The 25091-nt window shown below is 33.8% G+C and overlaps 2 protein-coding genes across 2 annotated transcripts; both read left to right on the top strand.

The window, feature by feature from the left end:
* The first annotated feature begins 1047 nt into the window (after positions 1-1047).
* Positions 1048-6212, top strand: LOC126893114 (uncharacterized). The gene is made up of 2 exons (XM_050663063.1): positions 1048-1689; positions 6156-6212. Exons 1-2 carry the CDS (start codon positions 1048-1050, stop codon positions 6210-6212), a joined length of 699 nt encoding a protein of 232 aa, XP_050519020.1.
* Positions 6162-21682, top strand: LOC114326731 (zinc finger protein 227-like). Its single transcript, XM_028275158.2, has 4 exons — positions 6162-6281; positions 6369-6813; positions 10173-10328; positions 17769-21682. The coding sequence occupies exons 2-4, from the start codon at positions 6519-6521 to the stop codon at positions 19034-19036; spliced, it is 1719 nt and encodes a 572-aa protein (XP_028130959.2). The 5' UTR covers positions 6162-6281; positions 6369-6518; the 3' UTR covers positions 19037-21682.
* The last annotated feature ends 3409 nt before the right edge of the window (positions 21683-25091 follow it).

Below are 25091 nucleotides of genomic sequence, written 5' to 3'. Positions count from 1 at the left end.
ATGCAACCCATTCAATATTCGAAAAAAGATAGTTGGTAGAACCTAGGATGAGATTAGGTGATACTGAAAACATACTTCTGAGCAATATAGAACTTGCTTGGAATATTCTTAAAAGTATATTCTTCCCTTATACTACAAAGATGCGCGCTAGTATATTCTAAGTATATAAATAGAAGGTTTATAGCACTTCCTTGGAATATTCTAAAAAGTATATTCTTGGTATATACTAAAAAGAAGTGCGGTAGTACATGCTAAGTATATTATAAATAGAACGTTTAAATACTGTAATGTAGTATATACTCAGCACCTGCACTGCGCATCCGTAATGGTAATTACGCATATTCTCAGCATATACTTTTTCTGAAAAATATGTAATATAGGTGGTGCCACTGTTAGGCAACCAACATGACATGAGCCTGGTGGTCACATAACCTGTCATCATAGGGGACAGTCAACATGTGAATGTGTCATGAAAATTATCACAATAAAAGGTCTTGGATCAAACATATTCTATTTATTCATCTTTATACCCTGGCAGGTTTACCAGGATATTACATGGTGTCAGGTGTTTATTCGGGCTAAATAGTCTACTAGTTTTACGCCCGGTTTCATAATCAACTTAAAGTGAACATATATGAATTGCATTGATAAAGGTACCAACTTAAAATTTACAGTCCACTTTAACTGATTATGAAACCGAGCGTTATACATTTTGTGATTATATTTTGTGACTAATATGGAGAATTTGTGTCGACCTCCTGAACCGTTGACCCTAGATGAAAATATAGCGGCAAACTGGAAAAGATTTTCACAAAAGTTTGAGTTATTCTTGACAGCCACAGGATTGCTGGATAAGCCAGAAGCACAGAAGATAGCCGTATTCTTGAACCTTGTGGGCGATGAAGGACTGGACCTTCACAATAGCTTTATACATATACATACACAGAAGAGGAAGAGAAAAAACTAGAATCAATCATAAAGAAATTCGAAGATTACTGCTCGCCGACTGCTAATTTAATATTTGAACGATTTAAGTTCAATAGTGTAATGCAAGCCGAAGGCCAAACATTTGACAACTTTCTCACAGTGCTGAGAAAGGCAGTAAAAACTACTAGTTACCAAGACCAAGATGAAATGGTAAAAGATAGAATAGTAATGAGTATATGGGACAAAAATACCCAAGAAAAACTACTAAGAGAACCAAAACTAACATTAACAAAGGCTATTGAATTCTGTAGGGCAGTTGAGGTCAGTAAATCACAATCCAAAGCTCTTCAAAGTAAACTAGGGGTTAATGCATTGAGAAGTAAGCCATCAACATCGTCAACACCTAATTTGAACCAGAGCAGTTGCCATATATGTGGATACAAACACAAGAAAAATGCAAATTGTCCAGCAATTGGTAAAAGTTGTGCCAAATGCCAAAAGCCAAATCACTTTGCTGCAGTATGTAAACATGATGAAAAGAAGAAAGAAAAGAATACAAGCTGTAAACAAAAAAATGTGCACTTGGTAGAGAAAGAAGACAACAGTAGTGACAGTGATAGTGTATGTGATGTACATTTCCTAAGTTCAATAAATGTAATAGATTCAGTAGATTCAACATGTAGAAAAAGTGAAAGTGTTTGGAAGCAAAAGATAAACATAGGACACAGTCATGTAGAATTTAAACTAGACACGGGTGCTGAAGTAAGTGTTTTGCCATATTATGTTTTAAAATACTTGAAATTAGATAATAAACTAAAGAGAACATCAGTAACCCTGTTATCCTATGGTAGTCCAGATTTCAAAATTAAACCTTGTGGAGAGATTAAGTTATTATGCAAAGCTAATAAGTGTAAAAGTATTATTAAATTTATTGTTGTTGATTGAGATAACCAAATACCCTTATTAGGGCTACAAGGGTGTTAAGAACTAAAATTAATAAAACGGTTAGCTTATGTAGGACAGGGTGTGGATGTTGTTTTTAGTTCGTTAGATAACGTAAAAAAGCAGTATAATTCAGTTTTTGATGGTTTAGGAGAATTTCCTACTGAGTACCACATAACCTTAAAAAGCAATGCTAAACCGTATGTTCAGCCCTCCAGGAGGGTACCTATATCACTTCATGATAGACTCAGACATAAATTAAAACAACTTGAAGATCAAGGTGTCATTGAAAAAATAGAAAAACCAACTAAGTGGCTGAACACATTAGTAATAGTTGAAACGAAAATTGTGATTTAAGATTGTGTCTGGATCCTCAACTTTTAAATAATGCTATACAACGAGAACATGTTAATACCTACAGCTGAAGAAATTGCAGTCAAGTTGTGTGACAAATAATACTTCACTATCTTAGATATGAAAGATGGCTATTTTCAAGTCAGGATAGATGATCAAAGTGCTGATTACACTGCTTTCGGAACCCTATTTGGGCGGTATACCGATAGGTTACCGTTTGGAATTTGCTCAGCACCAGAAGTTTTTCAGAGAAAAACTTTGAAATATTTGGAGATTTAGATGAAGTGGGACTTTACTTTGATGATTTTATTGTGACAGGCTCAAATGAACAAGAGCATGATCAGAACCTAAAATTTGTCCTAGAATGAGCACTAGAATACAATATTAAATTTAATAGCTACAAAGTTCAATTTAAACTAAAATCAGTAAAGTTTTTGGGACATATTTATTCAAAAAGTGGAGTTGAATATAACAGAAACCATGTTAGAACAATTTCAGAATTGCCTAGGCCTAGTAATAAAAAGGCCTATTGAGAATTTTAGGCATGGCGAAGTACTTGGGTAAGTTTGTGCCCAACATGTCAAAGGTAACAGCCCCATTACGTGATCTCACAAGTCTTGATGTTACATGGGAATGGGATAACACCCATGAACAGTCTCTGTTCCAGCTTAAACACTTATTGACAACATCACCAGTACTGAGATATTTTAACTCTAAAAAAGAAATTGAAATTGAAACTGATGCGTCAAAGGACGGACTGGGTGCATGCTTGTTGCAAGATGGGCATCCAGTGGCATTTGCATCTAGAAGTTTATCTAAAACAGAGCAAAAATATGCTCAAATTGACAAAGAAATGCTAGCGATTGTCTTTGCCATTCAAAAATTTCATTATTTTGTATACGGGTTGAAGGTCAGAGTTCACTCTGATCACAAACCACGAGAAGCCATATTTAAAAAAGATTTAGCACGGATATCTCCAAGATTACAAAGAATGCGCTTAAGATTACTTGACTATGATTTAAGGCCTTTAATGGTCTCATATAGACCTGAAAAATATTTGTATATTGCGGACACACTTTCTTGTGCATTCCTCTCAGAAAAAGGATTTAAAAGTGACAATGAATTTGAATATGCGGTGCATGCAGTAGTAAAAAATATCCCCATGTCTGAAAAAAGGAAATTACAGTTTGCAAATGGGACACAGAAAGATGAACATCTAAAAGAAGTAATTGAGTTCTGCATTAATGGATGGCCAGAGAGTAAACAGGAAGTACCAGAGTCTCTACGACATTATTTCCAAAGTGAAAGAGAGCCTTATTTCCATAGATGGACTATTATTGATGTCTGATAAAGTCATAGTGCCCCAGTCACTGCGTTTAGAAATGTTGAAATTGCTGCATCAGGGTCACATTGGCATTGAAAAAAGCAAAGCTCGTGCGAGACAGATATTATATTGGCCAGGTATTAATTCTGACATTGAACATCACAGCAATGCATGCAGAACATGTGAGTCGAATGCACACACGCAACAGAAAGAAACTCTGCAACTATACCCAATTGCTGAGCGCCCTTGTATGAGCCGGATTTGTAAAACTAAAATACCTATCAGTTCAGAGTTATTGTAACCTAAGTTATTTGAAAATGTGCTTGAGAAGCTGCAACATGGGCGTAATACTTATATAAGAATAGAAGTGCCAAATATTTACCACCGTTAACAAATAATACTGATGTTACAGTTTACAATCATGTTCAGAAGAAGTGGGAACCAGGTCAAATAGTTAGCCAACATGGGACAACAAGGTCCTATATGGTTTTAAATGAAAATGGAGACACAGTCAGACGCAACACAGAGTAGATTTAAGAAAAATACTAAATGTGTTCAAAACAGCTTCTGAACATGATACTAAACAATGTATAGTCTGTTCAATCCTGTTTCAAGTGACCCGCCCCAGTGTGAATTTAATATCTTGCCCACTGAGCAAAGAGAGTCTTGTAGAAACCAGAGAGATAGTGTTCATGGATTACCTCTTGACGCCTCTTGTGGAGCCAGTCTATGAACCATGGCTTAAAACTACTAGGTCGGGTCGCTCTGTAAAACCCCCTGAACGCTTAGATCGCTATTATAAGAGGGAACATGTAATATATGTGGTGCCACTGTTAGGCAACCAACATGACATGAGCCTGGTGGTGACATAACCTGTCATCATAGGGGGCAGTCAAAGTCAACATCTGAATGTGTCATGAAAATAATCACAATTAAAAGGTCTTGAATCAAACATATTCTATTTATTCATCTTTATACCCTGGCAGGTTTACCAGGATATTACAAAATATGTTCTATGAATCTACTAAGAACATGAAATTGTTATGTGGGACCTTACCTTCGACTCGCTTTGCAGCAAGTTCGCGCCAGCGCGCTTGAGCGTAGTGAGAAACGGTCAACAGCTGTTCTCATTTTTTATTTTGTAAATTACTCCGCGATTAAAGAACATATTCCGGTGTGCATCACTTTACGATTTGACAGACAAAAAAGAAATTGAAAATAAAATTTGACAATTAAACGCGTTTTTCTCAAAAATGCTTTTTTCAAAGGCTGTCGACATTGTAACTCAGAAACTACTTGACCAACCCACCTAGAATTTTGTATATATTTTCTTTAGACATTCCTTGAGGTAACGCTGTCGAGATATTTTTTGTTTTATGCTTATATTTTGTTTAACAATAATAAATATGTTTATTTTCACCCTTTTTGCAGAAAAAAACGTTGTTTTGACTTCTGAGTGAAAAAGTGAAAATTCGAAAAAAACTAAAAAACTCGACAGCGTTACTTCGAGAAATTCATAAGCTAATAAAACCTTTTTGAATTTTTGTTTACCATGGTCCAATGATAAGTTCCGATGTCCACCACAAAATTCATTAAGTTTTGAGGTGTCTTTAAAAATTTGCCGCCGTTGGCTTATTTTTCAATATTTTTCATTAAATTTTTTCTTGAATAATCTATGAATTGTACTGAATATGCCCCTTTAATTTAAAAATAAAATAATTCCACCATATTTTCAAAAAAAATGTGCTTGAAATATTGATTTCAACCCCTACGGCCCCTCTTAAGGATAGTTATGACACGATTTTGATAGGCAACCCATGCTAGAAATATTTGTCCATGTATGAAATTTAATAAAAAAAATGTTTCATCCGGAAAGCAGATGGGTACAGATCGACCTATATTCGGATCCCGTAGTATTACCATTTTATAAAAACAACTAATTATTTACATGAAATATATTGATTAATACTGACAACTGTAACATTTATAAAAATATTCAATTCATTTGTTTTAGATAAAAACGTTTAAATAGAAAGTTGTAGTATAGTATTTTTACTACAAAAACGTTATTACGTAGGTCAAAATTTTTGACGTAAGAGAACTGTCAAAACATTAGAATGTGACTTTCATTATTGTCATGTTTATTATAAACATGGCAATAATGAAAAGTCACATTCTAATGTTTTGACAGTTCTCTTACGTCAAAAATTTTGACCTACGTAATAACGTTTTTGTAGTAAAAATACTATATGTATGTACCTACATTAAAAAAGGCACATTATTTTTACAATAAATAATGCAATTGCAAAGACGACCATTTTGGAATTTTGGACCTTTCGCGGGCTGTTTTGCAACAACAAATTAACGAAATTAAACTTGCCATATACCTAGTTTAAATTGTGGGTTTTTTTTAATTTACTACAATTTTCTATGTAAAAGTTTTTCTTCAAAATTGATGAATGAATATTTTTATAAATGTTAGTTGTCAGTATTAATCAATATTTCATGTAAATAATTAGTTGTTTTTATAAATTGAAATTGTAAGATTTCAATCTGTTAACATGACTTTTTATTTAAAATTATTAAAATTTTGATGTATTTGTTTTAGGTGAAATATAAGATCATCCATTCGTACCGCGTATGCGTAGAAAGAAAGTTAAGCTAGGACAGTAGGATCTGTAATCAGCTTGTGCTTGTGTCGGTTCGGTTATAATCCTTGGCGCTGTGCTGACATGTAAGTTATGTTTTTTGGTTATTTGGTTTTTTTTAACCTCAAATTTTCTTGCATGATTTTGAGCTCTTTCTTTTCCTTTTATTTTAGTTGGTTTGGATTATTAAACAAACAAATAAGGTAATCCACACTAATATAAGAAATATAAAATTACTGTATTCATTAATACACACATATCCTTGAAAAATTAATTTAAACCCTTTTTTTTGTAAACATAAAATTTCGACTTCTATTATCAAAATGGAAAGAAAAGAGGAAAGTGAAGATACAGTAACAAATATCAAAGGTGAGAATAGTACTGTTGTCAAGCCTGAATTCATAAAAGAAGAACCTACTCCAGTTTATCTAGAGACTTATATTGAAGACCATGGACATGGAGTTTCTGATATTAGTTTCAACCAAATTAAAACAGAATTATCAGTTGAAGATATCCACGTGAAGAACCAGGATGGTTTAGCACAATTTCAGTATTTTAATAGTGATGTTAATATAAAACCAGAGCCTACTGCTAAAGAAAGTCAAAGCATTGAACATGGTATGTATGTTTACATTACAAAGTGTTGTGAAATTTTCTTTGAATACCTAAGAATTTTTATTCTTTATTCACTTAATATGTTCCTTAGAGTAGAGTAGAGTAGAGTAGAGTATTTATTGGTAATAATGTACAAATGTACTTTTACAGGTCAGTAATAATTAAAATTGTCTAAAATTACATTAAAAGTTGACAGTACTTCAGTAAAAAAAAACCTATTACTAAAATTTAAAAACTAAACACTAATTAAATTACAGGACAAAACAAAATTTAGATCTGAAGTACTCCTCAAATGAGTAGAAAGCACCCATCAGAAGATAATTTTTAAGCTCTTTACTGTATTATTAATCCTTGCCACGTTGGTCCTATGGGACCAACAATAGTGTGGTCTGAATACAGTAACTGTATTTAGAAATTCTTACATACAATGTATGATATACATACATAAAATATTATGCCTGAACCTCACTATAACAATCTACACAAAAATGTGACTGATTTTCACAACTTTCGTAATATGTGTAGACTTTTTGGTTTTGTTCATGGCATATTTTTGCCAGTGTATTTCAGAATTTTTTTGTACAGTTCTTGCACATTTTTCTTCTGCTATGTTTATTTCCCTCTTTCTTCACTTTAATGTGTCTCTCTTCACTATGTGGTGTCATGTGTTCCTCACTGCAGTGGGACCAACGGCATGTAGAGGCAACAAAGTGCTTCAATGGGCTGCGTTGGTCTGATGGGACCAACACGGTTTTTAAATTTTTTTCGTAAATAAACATTATTTTTGACAAAATAATCAAACGGCAAGGCTTTTTATACAAAATACTATAGTATAATAAAATTGGCCCTTAGAGGCACACATATGAAAATATGGCAGGCAGGGAATGTGTTAAGTAGTAAATATTGTTTCACAAAAATAGTCAAAGGACCAAAAAAGGGATAAACTTACACTTATTTATTTATTAGTGCATTTATATCCAAAATATAATAGTTATTTAACCAACAAGTGTATTAATAAGGGCGATTAACAATTGAGATATTTTGCTTGCTCTGCTCACGCGTTAATGTTCGAGATTGTTAATCACCATTTTAATTTACGAGTTCATTACAAAACTTTTCCGTCGACCGTACTTTTCAGAAATAAATTGATCCATCTTTTGATTTCTCAAATACACAGAATTTTAAACAATAAAGTAAATTATGACATACAATGACAGATAGTACTAACAGCAGCTACTTGATTTTAAATTTTTTAGTGGGAATATAAATAGGTATATGTTTGGTTGCCTACACCAGTGCCAATCACAGAGCATTTAATTAATTTATGCAAGCAATGTATGTTGTGTTGCCTATAATGAAATCATTCATTAATAGAAAATCATTCATTAATAGGGGTCATTAATCAATGAATTTGAGGCTGTTAAAATTTATCATAAATGGACAGTCGATGGAAAAAGAATATAAAAGATTTTAAGAGAATGTCTATATAAAACACAATAGAACTGTATACACATTAAAATTAACCCATTCGCGGACATGACTGCGTATGCAGACAGTTACAAAGGGACATGACTGTTCATATGAAGACTTGTCCGTGAATGTATTAAGAATAATAATATACTGGACTACTGAAAATTTTCGTAAATTTTATTTAAAAGAATTGATTATGTTGTAGAAGCTCTTTATTCATGGGGTTGGGGTATATATTCTGTATACTGCCGTGCTAAGCACAAAGGCAGTAACTGATTTTTTATCGAAAATGACATTTTTGTATTTCTAGGTAGGTTTCATTATATTATAATGCTTCTACAACTCCAAAAACTTTGTAAATATATTCTAGATACCCATTATAATAGTTCTACAACTCCAAGGACTTGGTAAAAATATTCTAAATACCTATAATCTACGTAGAAATACAACAATCTCATGTTCGATAAAAAATCAGTTACCGCCTTTGGGCTTAGCACGGCAGTATACAGTATGGCAAAACCAAATGGAATAAATTCATTATTTTGTAAACCGGGGACGTTAAGGAAAAATCTTAAAACAGGTTAAAATTGTGATGTCATCCATCTTGGCGTGATGATGTAATTGATGATTTTGCCGTCTACCACGAGGATGAAGGTAGACTGCATCCTCGTGGTAGACCGCATACTATAGTAGCACCAAAATTATTATCAAAAGACATTGTGGTTTAATACTGGGTTTAAGTAATCAAATGCAAGTAAAACAAAAATTTAGTCAAGTTAACTGTGGAGCAGAAATACAGTATGTGCCTGTAAGTTGGAACCATATGGAAAACTTTTATATTATTAATTTTACAAAAAAAAGATATTCTTCGTAAAAAGTTCTGCATGGTCTAAAACTCAAGATTCAAACATCAGATAACAAATTTTATGAATATTATACGAGGTATGTCAAAAAATATGAATTTCACTCAAGAGTAAAGTTGCTTTATTTTTCACAATATTGAAAATTATTGTTATGAAAAGTTGTTTGGAATTAAGAACCATATTCTAATATGCAATTACATTCTTCTAATTGAAAAAAAATTTTTAATATCTTTTAAATTATTTCAATAATTATGATAAATCTTTTATTATTAATTTTACGAAAAAAAATTATTCTTCATCAAAAGTTCTGCATGGTCTTAAACCTGAAACACAACCATCTTATATGAACTTTTATCAATTTTATACGAGGTATGTCAAAAAAGATAGTTCAGAAAGTTTCAATTAGAAGGATATAATTACATATTGGAACATAGCTTTTAATTCTAAACAACTTTTTATAATCACAATTTTCAATATTATGTAAAGTAAAGCTACTTTACTATTGAGCGAAATTCTTATTTTTTGATATACCTCGTATAAAATTGATAAAATTTAATATAAGATGGTTGTCTATTGGTTTTTAGACCATGCAGAACATTTTATAAAGAATAACTTTTTTTCGTAAAATTAATAATAAAAGAGTTATCATAATAATTGAAAGAACTGAAAATAATGTTGGTTATCCATAAAGAAGAAACATTTTCAAAAAAAAATTCAATAAGAAGGATGTAATTGCATATTATAATATAGTTCCTAATTCTAAACAACTTTTCATAATAACAATTTTCAATATTGTGAAAAATAAAGCTACTTTACTCTTGAGTGAAATTCATATTTTTTGACATACCTCATATACCTAATATTCATAAAATTTGATATCTGATGGTTGAATCATAGGCTTTAGACCATGCAGAACTTTTTACGAAGAATAACTTTTTTTCATAAAATTAATAATAAGAAAATTTTCCATATGGTTCCAACTTACAGGGGATAGTGTATATTCAAATAAGGTGGATTATGGTTTTTTAGATAGCTTCAAAAATGATATTAAAAGGGAGCCCAATAGAGAAAGTATATGTGATACACTTGATGATTCAGACTTAAATAAATACTCATTAAAAATTGAAATAGAAGAAGATAAAAAGAAATTTATGCCATATGGAAAAGAACAAACAAACAAAAAAGGTAAGTTTGTCAAAAGAATACAAATACGGTTGTTCTTGATCCTTTTTTCAGTGCCTCATTTCTTTGTAATATGTGTACTAGATAGCAATAAAAAATTTATCAAACAAAATAAGAAATCATACAAATACACTCATCTGTACCAAAAACGGGCACCTCTTGAATTTTTCATAAAATTGTCAAAACACACTTAATTTTTTATTGTTACCTTTCTCGATTATTGGTATGCTCTTATAGAACGGTTTAAGGTGTGTTTTAGAAAGGAAATTTTTTTTAACATCCCATTTATTTACAATCTGCAATAATGATTACAATAAGTAAATTATTTAAAAATTAAAAGAGACTTGCAAGAGACTGTCCAGTGACAATATCCTATGAAATCATAATTTTAGTACTTAACAAAAATTATTTGTGACTCTAATAATAAATAAAACCCTATACATAAAACTCTAACTGGCAATTTCTGTAATAAGCGGTTCTGCAATAACTGGCGTAACTGGCAATTTCTTCTTTGACAGTCTTCATTTGGAGATCACGATTGATGTGTTCATTGGGCATGTACCACGGTGCATTTGTGATAATGAGGAGGGTCTTCGATTGGAATTTCTCCAGGATGTCGACGCAGATCCCCAAAGTTGGATACCATAGCTCCATATTGGCTTAATCACTGTCTTGTATACTAAAATTTTATTGTACAAACTCAGTTGTGACCGTTTTCCTATCAGCCAGTACATTTTATTGAGTTTTAGACCCAACTGTTTTCTTTTCGTGAATATGTGTTTCTTCCTCGTTAATCTGCGGTCCAAGTGCATACCTAGATATTTTACATCATCCCTTTGTTGTAGTACTTGATTATTTAATGAGACGGTTGGGCACGTATCTTTTCGATTAGTGAACGTTATATGTACTGACTTGCTTTCATTTACTTTAATTCGCCATGTTTGTAACCAGATCTTTATTCTATCGAGATTTGTCTGGAGCAGTTGCGAGGCGATGCATGTACGGGTTTGAGTGAGCTGCAATGATTGCTGTGTCATCTGCATATGTGGCTGTGATGATATTTTGGCTTTTAGGAAGATCTGCTGTGTAGAGTAGGTAGAGAACTGGTCCAAGGACACTACCCTGAGGTACTCCAGCTTTGATTGGATATAAGTTAGTGCACTGATCTTTTACTTTTACAAGGAAATGGCGGTCGGAGAGATAGGCCTTGAGAATTAGAAAGTAGTTGAGAGGAAGGATTTTTCTTATTTTGTATAGCAGACCAGTGTGCCAGACTTTGTCAAAAGCCTGCGAGACATCCAAAAAGGCTGCAGAACAGTATTGCTTCTCTTCTAAGGCTTTGTAGAACAGTATTGCTTCTCTTCTAAGGCTTTGTTTATGGAGTTGCAGACTCGGTGAATTTGCTCGGTGGTAGCATGTTGTTGTCTAAATCCAAACTGGTGGTTGGGTATTAGCTGCTTTTCCACGAGGATTGGCTGTAATTTGTCTAGTAAAAGTTTTTCAAAAACCTTTGACATCACTGAAAGTAGACTGATAGGTCTATAGGACTTAACTTCTTCTACATGTTTGCCTGGTTTGGGTATTAAGAAGAAAGGAAATGCAAACAAAATACTTTTATTTAAGAGGGTAGGCACAAAATTTCGACTCCAATGCTTTTTAAACGCATTAATTTTTTTCGAATCCTGAGAAAAGTAATAAGTATTTTTGAAAAATATAAATGCAGAATGAAAGATTACGTTATTATTAAGGGCCGAAAGTCCCTGAAAACTTCTATGTTTATTCTAATAAGTTACAGGGGTGAAAAAAAAACATTGAGTGTGATTGTTAATTTCAAATATTTCATTCAAAAGAAACTCTCTGTTTATTCTAAGGCACTTTTGGCCCTCGGTAATATTATAATCTTTCATTCTGCGTTTAAATTTTTCAAAAATATTTATTAGTTTTTTCAGGATTTGAAAAAAAATATTGCATTTAAAAACCATTGGCTCGAAATTTTGCACCTACGCTTTTAAAGGGAACTATACAAACTTACAAATTAATACAAAAAATATGAAATTGGTACATATTCAATTACTTCAGTGTTAGAAAGAGTGAATATTGATGTCAAAAGTATCTAATATGTTGTCATTTTATACATAGATACGGGAGCTTATACTCGACATTATAAAATAGGTTCCAAGTGAAGAACTACCTCTTGGGACGAATGGTTTATAGTATCTTCATTACTAAAAAATCGTCGTTCATCTGCTGTAGAGGTTAGAAACAGTCTTCAATGTAATGTCAGGAACGTAAATGTTAGTGAACGATCCGTAAAAGGCAGTTAAATGAGACTAATCTGAATGTTTGAAGATCCACTACAGGAACTTTTCGGGGAAGATCGTGTAGCTTGATTACATTTCGCTAGGGAGTACTATGAATGGAATGTAGACGACTGTAGAAATGTTATCGTGTACGATATTTCGAGTTCACTTTTAGTCTTAGAGTAAGTTTTCAAGGAGGTTCAGTTATGGTGTGGGCTGGTATATCTTCTGAGACGCGTAAACAATTGTATGTTGTCCCTAGGGGATCTCTGACCGCTGATGGGTATATCAATGAGTTACTGTAACATTATGTTGTTCTATATACACGATTCATTGTAGCAACCTTCACACTCATACATGGCAATGCACGAACTGATACCAACAGCATTGTTTATTTATTTATATATTTGTCGATGAACAAATGCCCAATTTAAATACAATATAAAATTTTAAAATTTAAAATCCTATAATACATAGCCAGTAGCACAAATAAATCATGTACAAGATATTCTTCTTATTCTTTTGGTGCCTATTCGTTTCGAATATTGGCGATCATTCTGGCTATAATTATTTTATTAACTGATGCTTTAAATAGATTAGTTGTTGTTGTGAAGAACCATTTCCTTAGGTTTTTTAACCATGATATTCTTCTCCCAATTCCTCGCTTTCCGAATACTTTTCGTAAAAGGATTACCTTCAGTAATCTGCATTTAGTGCCGTTTCTACTTATGTGTCCGAGATATTTTAACTTTCTCTTTTTAATGGTATACATCACCTCTCTTTCTTTCCCCATTCTTTGTAACACGGTCTCGTTGATTATCTAGTCCGTCCATGATATCCTTAGAATTCGCCTGTATAGCCACATCTCGAAGGCTTCAAGTTTTTCTCCATCGCTTCAGTGAGTGTCCAGGATTCAACTCCGTAATATAATATTGAGAAGATATAACATCGTAGGAGCCTTACTTTTATCTCCAGATTAAGGTTGTGACTTTTAAAGAGTTTGGCCATTAATGCACTCCTAGCCTTCTCTATTCTACATTTTATTTCTTGTGAGTGATCCCATTGTTCGTTTACTATTGTTCCAAGATAGGTATACTGTTTTACTCGGTCCACTGGTGTACTCTTGATAAGCCGATGGGCGTCTCTAATTTTATTTTTGCTGATGTCCATAAATTTGGTTTTTGATATATTTACGTGTAGTCACTATTTCACTTACTTCATTTACTTTGTTTATTAGTTGATGTAAACTGTTCAAACTGTCTGCAAAAATAACGGTGTCGTCGGCATAGCGGATGTTGCTTAGGCGTTCTCCATTTAGGAGTATTCCATGTTCGCAATTTTCCAAGGCTCCACTAAATATTTCCTCTGAATATAGGTTAAATAATATAGGTGAAAGTATACATCCTTGTCTAACGACCCGTAGAATCTGGATCGCTTCCGTTGGTTCATCACCAAGATTTGTTCTTATTGTGGCTGACTGGTTCCAGTATAAATTTTGTATTATACGCCGGTTTTTATAATTTTGAGCTTTTGTTAGAACATCCATCATTTTTCGGTGTTGAACTGTATCAAATGCTTTTTGGTAGTCCACAAAGCAGGTGTAAATATCGCAAGTCATATCTCTGCATCTTTGAAACAATACCTGTAAACTAAACAGTGCATCTCTTATACCTACGCCTTTCACGAATCCAAACTGTGTGTCTTGTATTCTCTCTTGGCACAGCTTGTATATTCTACGATGTATAATTATTTTAAGAAAAAGGTTTAATCTATGGCTCATTAGACTTATTAGCCTATATTCTCCGCACTTTTTGCTCCCTGTTTCTGTGGTAACGTAATAAATTCTGAAACTAGCCAATCTTTTGTAATATTGCCTGTGTCATAGATATTATTGAAAATTTAAAATTTCACATAGTATTCTTAAAGATTCATCATCGAGAAGTTTAAGAAATTCAGATTGTACTCCGTCTGGTCCTGGAGCTCTCGTACGACGTTGAAGTCGTCGTATTTACTCTGTAGAATTTCGATTTCTTGTCATTTTTTCTCCAGTTCTTTCTGTTTGGCTTCACTAATCTTTCTCTGTATCTCTCGTTGTAATGTTTTATACATGGAGTTATCGTTCTTGTTTTTCCTTCTTTCTTCCATTAGTTGCAGAATCTCTGTCGTCATCCATGTCTTATTCTTAACTTGAGTGAGGCCACCTCATTTCGCTTGTGCCCATTATTGATATTTTCATGCGTTCCATTTCTTTGATTGCGCATTGGATTTTTCCTGATTGAGCTATCGTCCTAACGTTCCAAGTGGATATCCTCTTCAGACAATTCGTATGGAATTCGAATATCCGTTTTCTTAAAGGTGTGTTATTGGGTATTTCACAGGGATTTTGCATATTAACGACCTGTGAGGTCCTGTGGTTATGGGAATGACCTCTCTTGCCGGATCTTGGTTTCCGATGTCCATGATCAGTAAGCAAATTTGTTTTGTACAGCCATTATGATTGTACTAGAGATATCCATAGGGTTTAATATAGGGGTTTCTCGTTGCCTTCTATATTCTTATGCCGTTGACTAAACCATTGATTCTTCCGCCTTTGGGGCCGGTTTCTCAGCCCTAGGACAAAAGAGTGCCCTACCACCTACCCACTCGTCCGCCCAAAGCCGTTGGTCGGCAATGGGGGATTGCTTATACCGGCAATCACTCGGTCCCTATCTGCGTTAGCCATCAAAATTGATGTTGCCCGTCCTCTACCGCGTGGAGGTGCAGATTCGGATTTTTCCTTCATCAAGATTAAGACCTTTCGGCATTTCCTAATCTCTCCAGAGCTTTAGAAGACGAAATACCTTACAAGATATTAGTTGCACTTCAAAAATACTTTGCCTTTCAAAGCAATCCAACCTATCAGTATATTGATTTGCAAACCTAGCAGACCTAGATAAATAGGAATTATATCCATAATTTGTTCGATAGTGGGTAATTTGGAAAGGTTTGATAAGCCTAGTTTGCATAGAAGGAACATGGAGGTTAATTATATCTAACAGTTGTGGACTGAAACTAAGGGAGTGCAACATATTGTACAGCGTAGTTAGATCCTTGCGTATGCGTCTGACCTGAAGATTTGTGATGTTGAGAGAACTTTCGATGTTAGAGTAATTGATTTCGTCAACTGTTTGGTGTTTTTTAAATGAAATAAATCTTAGGAATTTAAGTTGAACCCTCTCAATAGCTTGAATATGAACATTGTAGTGGGGGGACCAGACACATGAACAGTAATCCAAGTGAGGCCTCACTAGCGAACAGTATAATAATTGAATGGAAGGGATATTAATAAAATCTTTAGCACAGCGTTTGATAAAACCCAGCATTTGAAGTGACTTTGAAACAGTCACCGATATGTGTTGTATGAATGATAAGTTGGAATCAAGGACAACACCTAAATCTTTAACTTGGATTACAGACTCTAAAGGACAACCCTTTATAATATAGATCTGATTGGTGGGGTTTCTGCTATGACTAAAGACCATTAACTGGCATATTGTAAGAGATTACTTTTAATCATATATCTATAAATTAAGGTGTATTGGTCTCGCCTTAACAAGAGAAGACCGGGAGTGATGAGTTCCCCATTTCTACCTGAATATATTAATCAGTTTATGTGGGATTTATTGCCGTACGGGCGTCGCTAGGTCATCTCACGGGCCCGGTTTGTTTGATTAGGCTGGGTTCCCTTATTGTTCCGTGAGATGGCTTACCGACGTCAGTGTCGGTTGATTATCTCACGGCCCAGACTTGGTTTGGTTTTGTTAGGTTAGGTAATCTCACGGCCCAGGTTTGGTTTGGTTAGATTAGGTTAGGTTACCTAATATTTTCAAAATTATTATCTAATAAATTGCTCAATTAAGTTACCTAATATTTTCAAAATTATTATCTACTACATTGCTCAATTAATTAAACCTCCCAAGAAGCACTGATATTTGAAAATTTTCTGTTTTGTATTTTATGCATTAAGGTACTACAGTAAAACCTGTCAGTAACGGCCACTAAAAATAAAATAAATATTGGCCGATATAGAAAGGTGGCCGGTATTGCGTTTTTGTAGTCTACATATAATTGGTTTGCGGATTTTTTAAACAGGCCGTTAGTACAGGTGGCCGGTAACACAGCTTTTACTGTAGTACACTTTAGAAGACCAAAAATAAGCATTTTTTCAAGGATTTTTTCTCAGAACGTTTATTAAAAATGAACATAAAACTTTTTACATATCAATATCTAACTCTTAGAGAGTACAAAAATATATCTTTTTTCATTTATGCACTTACACTAATATTATAGAGGGCGTCAAAGTCGAGGCCTCGAAAAAAAGTAGTTCCGATGGCGGACAGTTGATCTCAGGATTGGTATCTCTGAAACAAAAAAATCGTACGGCATTTGAAAAAGGAAGGTTTCTTACGTGACAATTTTGACCAAAAAATAATTATTTTTTAACCATGAAAAACTGAAGAAAAAGGGCGATTTTTTCACAAATTTTTTTCAAATTTCCGTTAATTTTTTTTGCGCAATTTTTCACTAACGGTGGTAAATTGGTACATAAGAAAACTTCTTTTTCGAATGCCGTACGATTTTTTTGTTTCAGAGATCCCAATCCTGAGATTAACTGTCCGCCATCGGAACTACTTTTTTTCGAGGCCTCGACTTTGGCGCGCTCTACATTAGTGTACGTGCATAAATGAAAAAAGATTTTTTGTACTCTCTAACGGCCGGTTTCACAAAGTAAAGTTAACTTGTGGTTAAGAGATAACCTCAAAATTACCCCAAAATATGAGTTAGATATTAATATGTAAGAAGCTTTATGTTTATTTTTAATAAAGGTTCTAAGAAAAAAAAATCTTGAAAAATTCTTATTTTTGGTCTTATAAAGTGTACTACAGTAAAACCTGTGTGACCGGCCACCTGCCAAAATCGGCCACCTGTACTAACGCCCAGTTTAAACATTCCCCAAACCAATTATATGTACACTACAAAAACTGGCAATACCGGCCACCTTTCTATATCGGCCAATAATTCTTTTATTTTTAGTGGTCGTTACTGAAAGGTTTTACTGTAGTACCTTAAGCTTTTTTATATAATATGTTGGTTTTTATTTTAGACTTTCCCCAAGAGAAGGACGCTTTGGAAATTATGAACGCAATACAAGTACATTCATCTAATAAAGAACAACATACAAGTCACACTACAAAAGAAAAAACATTAAAATGTGAAATTTGTCTTAAGCAGTTTGCACGACTAGATCATAAGAAAACACATATGAGAATACACACAGGAGAAAAGCCATACAAGTGTGAAATTTGTTTTAAACTGTTTACTCATGCGGTTAATTTGAAAATGCATCAGAGAGTGCACACTGGAGAAAAGCCGTACAAGTGTGATATTTGTTTTAAACAATTTACTCAACAGAGCACTTTGAAATACCATATCACATCACACACTGGAGAAAAGGATTACAAGTGTGAAATTTGTTTTAAGCAGTTTAGCCAAGCAGGTCATTTAAAACCACATATGAGAATACATACCGGGGAAAAAAGTTATAAGTGTGAAATTTGTTTAAAACAGTTTACTAGAGGAAGTGATGTGAAAATACATATGAGCGTGCACACTGTAGAAAAACCTTACAAGTGTGAAATTTGTTTTAAGCGATTTACTAGAGGAAGTGATGTGAAAACACATATGAGCGTGCACACTGGAGAAAAACCTTATGAGTGTGAAATTTGTTTTAAGCAATTTAGACAAGAGGGAAATTTGAAAAGACATTTAAGGGTACACACCGGAGAAAAGCCTTTCAAGTGTGAAATTTGTTTTAAGCAATATAGTGAATCGGGAACTTTGAAAAGTCATTTGAAAATACACGCTGGCGAAATGCCTTACAAGTGCGAAATTTGTTCTAAGCAATTTAGAGAACCAGGAACTTTGAAAGTTCATTTAAGAGTGCACACTGGGGAAAAACCTTATAAGTGTGAAATTTGTTTTAATCAGTTTACTACAGCACTTGGTTTGAAACAGCATACGAGAATACACACCGGAGAAAAGCCTTACAAGTGTGAAATTTGTTTTAAGCAGTTTAGCCAAGCAAGTCATTTGAAACCACATATGAAAATACACAGCGGAGAAAAATCTTATAAGTGCCAAATTTGTTTTAAGCTGTTTACCCACGCGGTTAATTTGAAAATACATCAGAGAGTGCACACTGGAGAAAAGCCGTACAAGTGTGATATTTGTTTTAAACAATTTACTCAACAGAGCACTTTGAAATACCATATCACATCACACACTGGAGAAAAGGATTATAAGTGTGAAATTTGTTTTAAGCGGTTTAGCCAACCAGGTCATTTGAAAAGACATATGAGAATACACTGTTGAATTTGTTGACTACGAAAAAGCTTTTGACAACATCAAAAAAAATGTTAAAAGCCTTAACAGTGCTGTATAGATTATCGCTATATAAACATGATCAAATACATCTATCAAAATGCGACAGCAAGCGTTAAACTGGCAGATAAAAAGACCTACGCATTTAAAATAAAACGGGGAGTTCGACAGGGAGACACAATTTCGCCAAAATTGTTTACAACATTATTAGAGCATATTATGTTTAAGACTACAAATCTGAGTGAAAAAAGTTGACATTAAAATAATGTCAACGGAGAAATTTTTAGTCATTTAAGATTCGCTGACGATATTGTTTTTTTATGACAGCATCGATGATGCAATATTGCAACTGGAGAAAGTATCATATGATGCAATATTGAGATGCAATATTGCAACTCCTTACAAGTTGGATTAAAAATCAACCATACAAAAACACAAATCATAACAAATCTTGTGTTAAGCGAAAAGATTTCAGTAAATGGAATGCCTATTGAAGAAACCACCTCTTATAAGTACTTAGGGCATGAGATACGCATAGGAAGAGGTAATGAAACGTGTGAACTAAGCCGCCGCATAGGACTCACTTGGATGGCATTCGGCAAGCTGAGCTATGTCCTTAAGTCAGAACTGTCTATGTGTCTCAAAAGAAAAGTCTTTGATCAATGTGTGGTGCCAGTATTTACATATGGTGCAGAAACTTTAACAATAACCAAGAAAGTAAGAAATAAAATTGGTGTGACCCAAAGAGCCATGGACAATGTTAGGCATTTCTCGTAGGGATCGAATTACAAACAAGGAAATAAGACGAAGAACAGAAGTGACTGATGCCATAGAAAGAATTATGACCCTAAAGTGAAACTGGGCTGGACACAGCTAGAATGTCGAATAACAGATGGACACAGCGAATAATACACGGAATACCAAGACAAGAAACATGTCGAAGTAGAGGTCGTCCGACAACAATACGGTCTGATGACATAAAACGGATCGACAAAAATTTGATGTAAACAGCACAAAACAGAAATATGTACATGGAAAAGACTGAGGGAGACCTATATCCAGTAGTGGATAGATCCGGGTTAAATGATGATGATGATAATACACAGCGAAGAAAAAACTTAAATATGTTTTAAGCAACATAGTTAAACGGGTAGGTTTTCTAACCGTCCAAGTGGGCTGTATTTATTCTTCAGCTGGGTACAAACAACCGGTACAGTTGGTTCTGAAATTTATTCCTTCGAAGTGGCGTAGTTATCCAATAGGTGGTGGTTATTTTTATTTTATCTATTTAAACACTGCTATTACTTCAGTAATAATCAGAAAATAACCTTCCTTAAAATCATACATAACAGAATCCACGTGAAATTAGAACAAGAAATAAGTGATCCACAGATGGGTTTTAGAAAGGGTCTAAGAACTAGAGAAGCATTATTCGGAGTCAATGTTCTGACACAACGATGTCTGGATATGAATCAGGACATATATGCTTTCTTCATAGATTTTAAAAAAGCTTTTGACAGAGTTCAACATGAAAAGCTTTTAAGTATTCTTAAGACCAAAAACATAGATAGTAGAGATCTACAAATTATATCGAATTTGTATCAAAATCAGAAAGCAAGAGTAAGAGTTGAAGGAGAACTGACAGAGGAAGTAAGTATACTTAGAGGAGTTCGACAGGGGTACATACTTTCACCACTCTTATTCAACGTCTACAGTGAAGTGATATTTCAAGAAGCTTTATTGGATATTGTGGAAGGTATTTTGGTCAACGGAAATGGCATTAATAATATTAGATATGCGGACGATACGGTCATATTTGCAAGTGACATGGAAGATCTACAGTACATAATACAACATGTATACAATGCATGTGAAAGGTACGGACTGCAAATGAATCTCAAGAAAACGAAATCGATGATATTCTCAAAAAAAACACAAAATGTAGATAACCTGATCATCAATAATACAACGATCGAAAGAGTAACAACATATAAATATTTAGGAACGTGGCTAACCGAAGATGGAGATCAAACAAAAGAAATCATATCTAGAATAGAAATGGCAAGAAACACGTTCATAAAATTGAAGAACTTATTTGCAACCGTAACGTTAATCTAGAGATCCGCACAAGAATGCTACGTTGTTACGTTTTTTCTACTTTACTATACGGCATGGAAGCGTGGACAATAAAACAGTCTAAAATCAAAAAATTAAACTCCTTTGAGATGTGGTGCTACAGGAGAATCCAAAGTATATCGTGGACTGAAAAAGTAATAATATAGAGGTGTTACAAAGAATGAAGGAAGAATGTGAAGTCATAAAAACTGTTAAAATTAGAAAGATTCAATATCTGAGTCATATAATGAGGGGCGAGAAGTACGTATTACTTAGGTTAATTATGCAAGGGAAGATACAAGGGAAGAGAAACCCAGGACGACGCAAAATATCCTGGCTAAGAAATTTGAGAGAGTGGTTCGGTTGCAGCTCATTAGAATTATTCAGAAGTGCGGCCAATAAAATTAAAATAGCTATGATGATTTCCAACCTTCGATAGGGGAAGGAACCTGAAGAAGAATTACTTCAGTATAATGTATTATATCATACTACAAAACATTATTAAATAGGATGTTAATGGTACACAGTTGTTCTCCATTTATTTGCTCCGTGGGTTATATAAAAAATTTCATTTTTTCACATAAAAATGGAATTTTTATTTTATTTTTATATTAGTCTTTACTCCTTTGAGTAACTAGATCCATCTTCCGTTGGAATTTACCAGCTGAACAGACGGGGTTGTGAATTGTAAGTTTTTGAATTCCCTCTTGTCTTCTTCGCTTCAGCATCCATCTGGCTTGCAATTTTTAGAAGCCATGGAGGTGTTACCAGGGAAATGGACCAATAAGTTTTCAATTAAAAATCTTTTAGTAATATTTTTCAGTATTATTAATGTTTCTATTAGGTTGAAAACTTTGCCTTTAAAATATTACAACTTACAAGTTAGAAAACCGGATTTTTTACCAGCTCGGTATGGGTGTTGCCCGTTCGGCGGTCGATATATTAAGAGGATGAGAATTTGTTGTGCAATTCTTACGCAGAGTCAAATTTTGACAGCGCGGAGTTGCAGCGAGGACAGACAAGAAGGAGCGCGGTTGCCAAGGTTTTTTTTTGGTTGAGGTGGAAAGGTTATAAACCGACTAGAAAAGGTGTCCCTAGTACTGTTGGATTCGATCCTGAAAGGAACACATGCTAGCACATATCATCTGGCATAGGCACTGTAAACGAGAATACACAGCGGAGAAAAGCCTTACAAGTGTGAAATTTGTTTTAAACAATTTACTTAACAGAGCACTTTGAAATACCATATCACATCACACACTGGAGAAAAGGATTACAAGTGTGAAATTTGTTTTAAGCGGTTTAGCCAACCAGGTCATTTGAAAAGACATATGAGAATACACTGTTGAATTTGTTGACTACGAAAAAGCTTTTGACACCATGACTCATCAAAAAATGTTAAAAGCCTTAACATAGTGCCGTATAGATCATCGCTATATAAACATGATCAAATACATCTATAAAAATGCGACAGCAAGCGTGAAACTGGCAGATAAAAAGACTAACGCATTTAAAATAAAACTGGGAGTTCGACAGGAAGACACAATTTCGCCAAAATTCTTTACAACATTATTAGAGCATATAATATGTTTAAGAAAGCAAATCTGAGTGAAAAAGGAATTAATGTCAACGGAGAAATTCTTAGTCTTTCGAGATTCACTGACGATATTGCTCTTTTTGCTGACAGCATCGACGATGCAGTATCGCAACTGGAGAACCTATACGTAGCCTCCTTACAAGTTGGATTTAAAATCAACCATACAAAAACACAAATCATGAAACATTTTGTGTTAAGTGAAAAGGTAAATGGCATATGTCTATTCATATGTTTTTTGAAGAAACCACCTCTTCTAAGTACTTAGGGCATGAGATACGCATAGAAAGAGATAATCAAACGTGCGAACTAAGCCGCCGCATAGGGAGTTATTTTTCAAAATAACACCCTAGGGTATTAAATTTAAATAACTAGTTAAATACTGTCAAGTTGACAAATAACAGCCCAAGTAAATCTATGGTTACGACTTGCTGGTAAATGTACTTATTTAAAAACTAATTCATTCAAAATTCATTCAAATTTTTTGCATATAAAGAATATTTAGTGGGACATTAAACGTTGAAGGCACCACGGGTATTATGGATAATAACACTTTCGGTCAACGTATATACACACCATTGACCTCAAGCGTTATTATCCTTGGTACCTTAATAACTTTAAAATACAATTATCTCGAGATAACGCCCTCAACAATAAGGAAAAACATTTATAAATCTACTTTCTTACATTTTTTAAATATCAAGTCTCTCCTTACTGTTATATTATATTATATATGTGCATATTGTCAGGGTGTTTTGCTGAGAATGCAAAAAGAAAAATAGCTGTTAACCACAATAAAGCAGCCAAAATCGAATACCTTGGTCACCAGGAAGGACCAGGAAGGCGCAGTATTATCTGGCTGAAGAATCTACGTACTTGGTTTAACACAACAACCACAAATCTTTTTAGAGCAGCAGTGGGCAAAGTACAGATTGCCATGATGGTCGCCAACATCCGAAACGGATAGGCACTACAAGAAGTTGTCTATGTCTACCATGATTGATATACATATAAAGATTTCGCATTTCCATGTTACTGTTGATTTCTTGTTTTTGAGATTCATCCATCTGGTGAATCGTTTGTTGAATATATTGTTTTTGTTTAATTAACGAATTTTATTTATCTACTCCTAATAAGATATTATCTCTGAATATTTGCTAATAATAACATTAAAGCTATCACTATATCTTCGACCAGGAGAAAGATCACGCTGAATATAAGTTTGTAGGTAAGTAGGTGGACGAATTGCACCGAATATATTTATTATTTGTTTATGTAGTGTGTTGACAACATTTATTTAATAGTTAACTGTTCATATCTTTTCTAGTATTTGGTCTCAGAACCTAATTGTCTTTCTTTATCTGTTTTCGTTTCTAAGGTTTCTTAATTTCCCCCTTGTAACCCCAAAAAGTTAATTGGCGCCCTTTTTCTATCTTCTCTTATATTTGGTAATTTTACCTATCTATCTATCTTTTTCTGTCTCTTTTCTAAGCTATCTTATCTTGTCTTATCTTTACTTATTTCTTCTGTTGGACCCCTTCCCGGTTCCAAAAGCTAGTTTCGAATCCCCGACTCGCTCTCCACCAACCATCTAGCTGCCGTTAGCAGTGTCTCCATTGGTGACCTTTCTAGCATCATCTAAAAAAAGGTTTCCGACGTTACAACATTACTCCCACATTCGGTTTATAACAGACCGGAGAAATCCAGATAGTAGACCTCGTCCTAAATGAAGGCCCATACCTTGGACATCCAGAACCTACAATTGGTCAGACAACCACAATAGAAAATTAGATGCCTTGGAGAGCTTGATTATTTACAAGAATCGAAACAATCTATTAAATTCCGAACATGACCCTATAGGGCTTTTCATCGATTGTCATTTGTTTCGAGCTGTCATGTGTCACATAATATTAATATATCTACGTCATACGTCTTTGGTTTGTATTATTGGTATATACCAATAACGTATGACGTAGATATATTAATATTATGTGACACATGACAGAAGCTCGAAATAAATGACTGTGAATGAAAACCCCTATTCTAGGATTCACTCTTTACAATTTGGTGCATTAATTGCTCATTAAATGTCTACAATCTGGAGTACCTGGAATAACTTTCTTATACCTGTAATATGTATATATAGGCTAACTATTATAATTTCTTGTAGTCGGCGGAGGAAGAGAGCTTAGCTCTCGAAATACGTATCAGGCGTTTAAATATAGTTTTGAAACAGAAAAAAATTATTTATCATAGAAATGAAAACCACAGTGTCACAAGTATCTTTCTATAGGTTTATAAATAAACCTATAAATTTATAATTACGAGTTTTAATTG

Source organism: Diabrotica virgifera, chromosome 1 (genome assembly GCF_917563875.1).
Source record: "Diabrotica virgifera virgifera chromosome 1, PGI_DIABVI_V3a".
In the NCBI taxonomy this organism is placed as follows: Eukaryota; Metazoa; Arthropoda; class Insecta; order Coleoptera; family Chrysomelidae; genus Diabrotica; species Diabrotica virgifera.
This window is presented reverse-complemented; position numbering and strand designations above follow the sequence as displayed.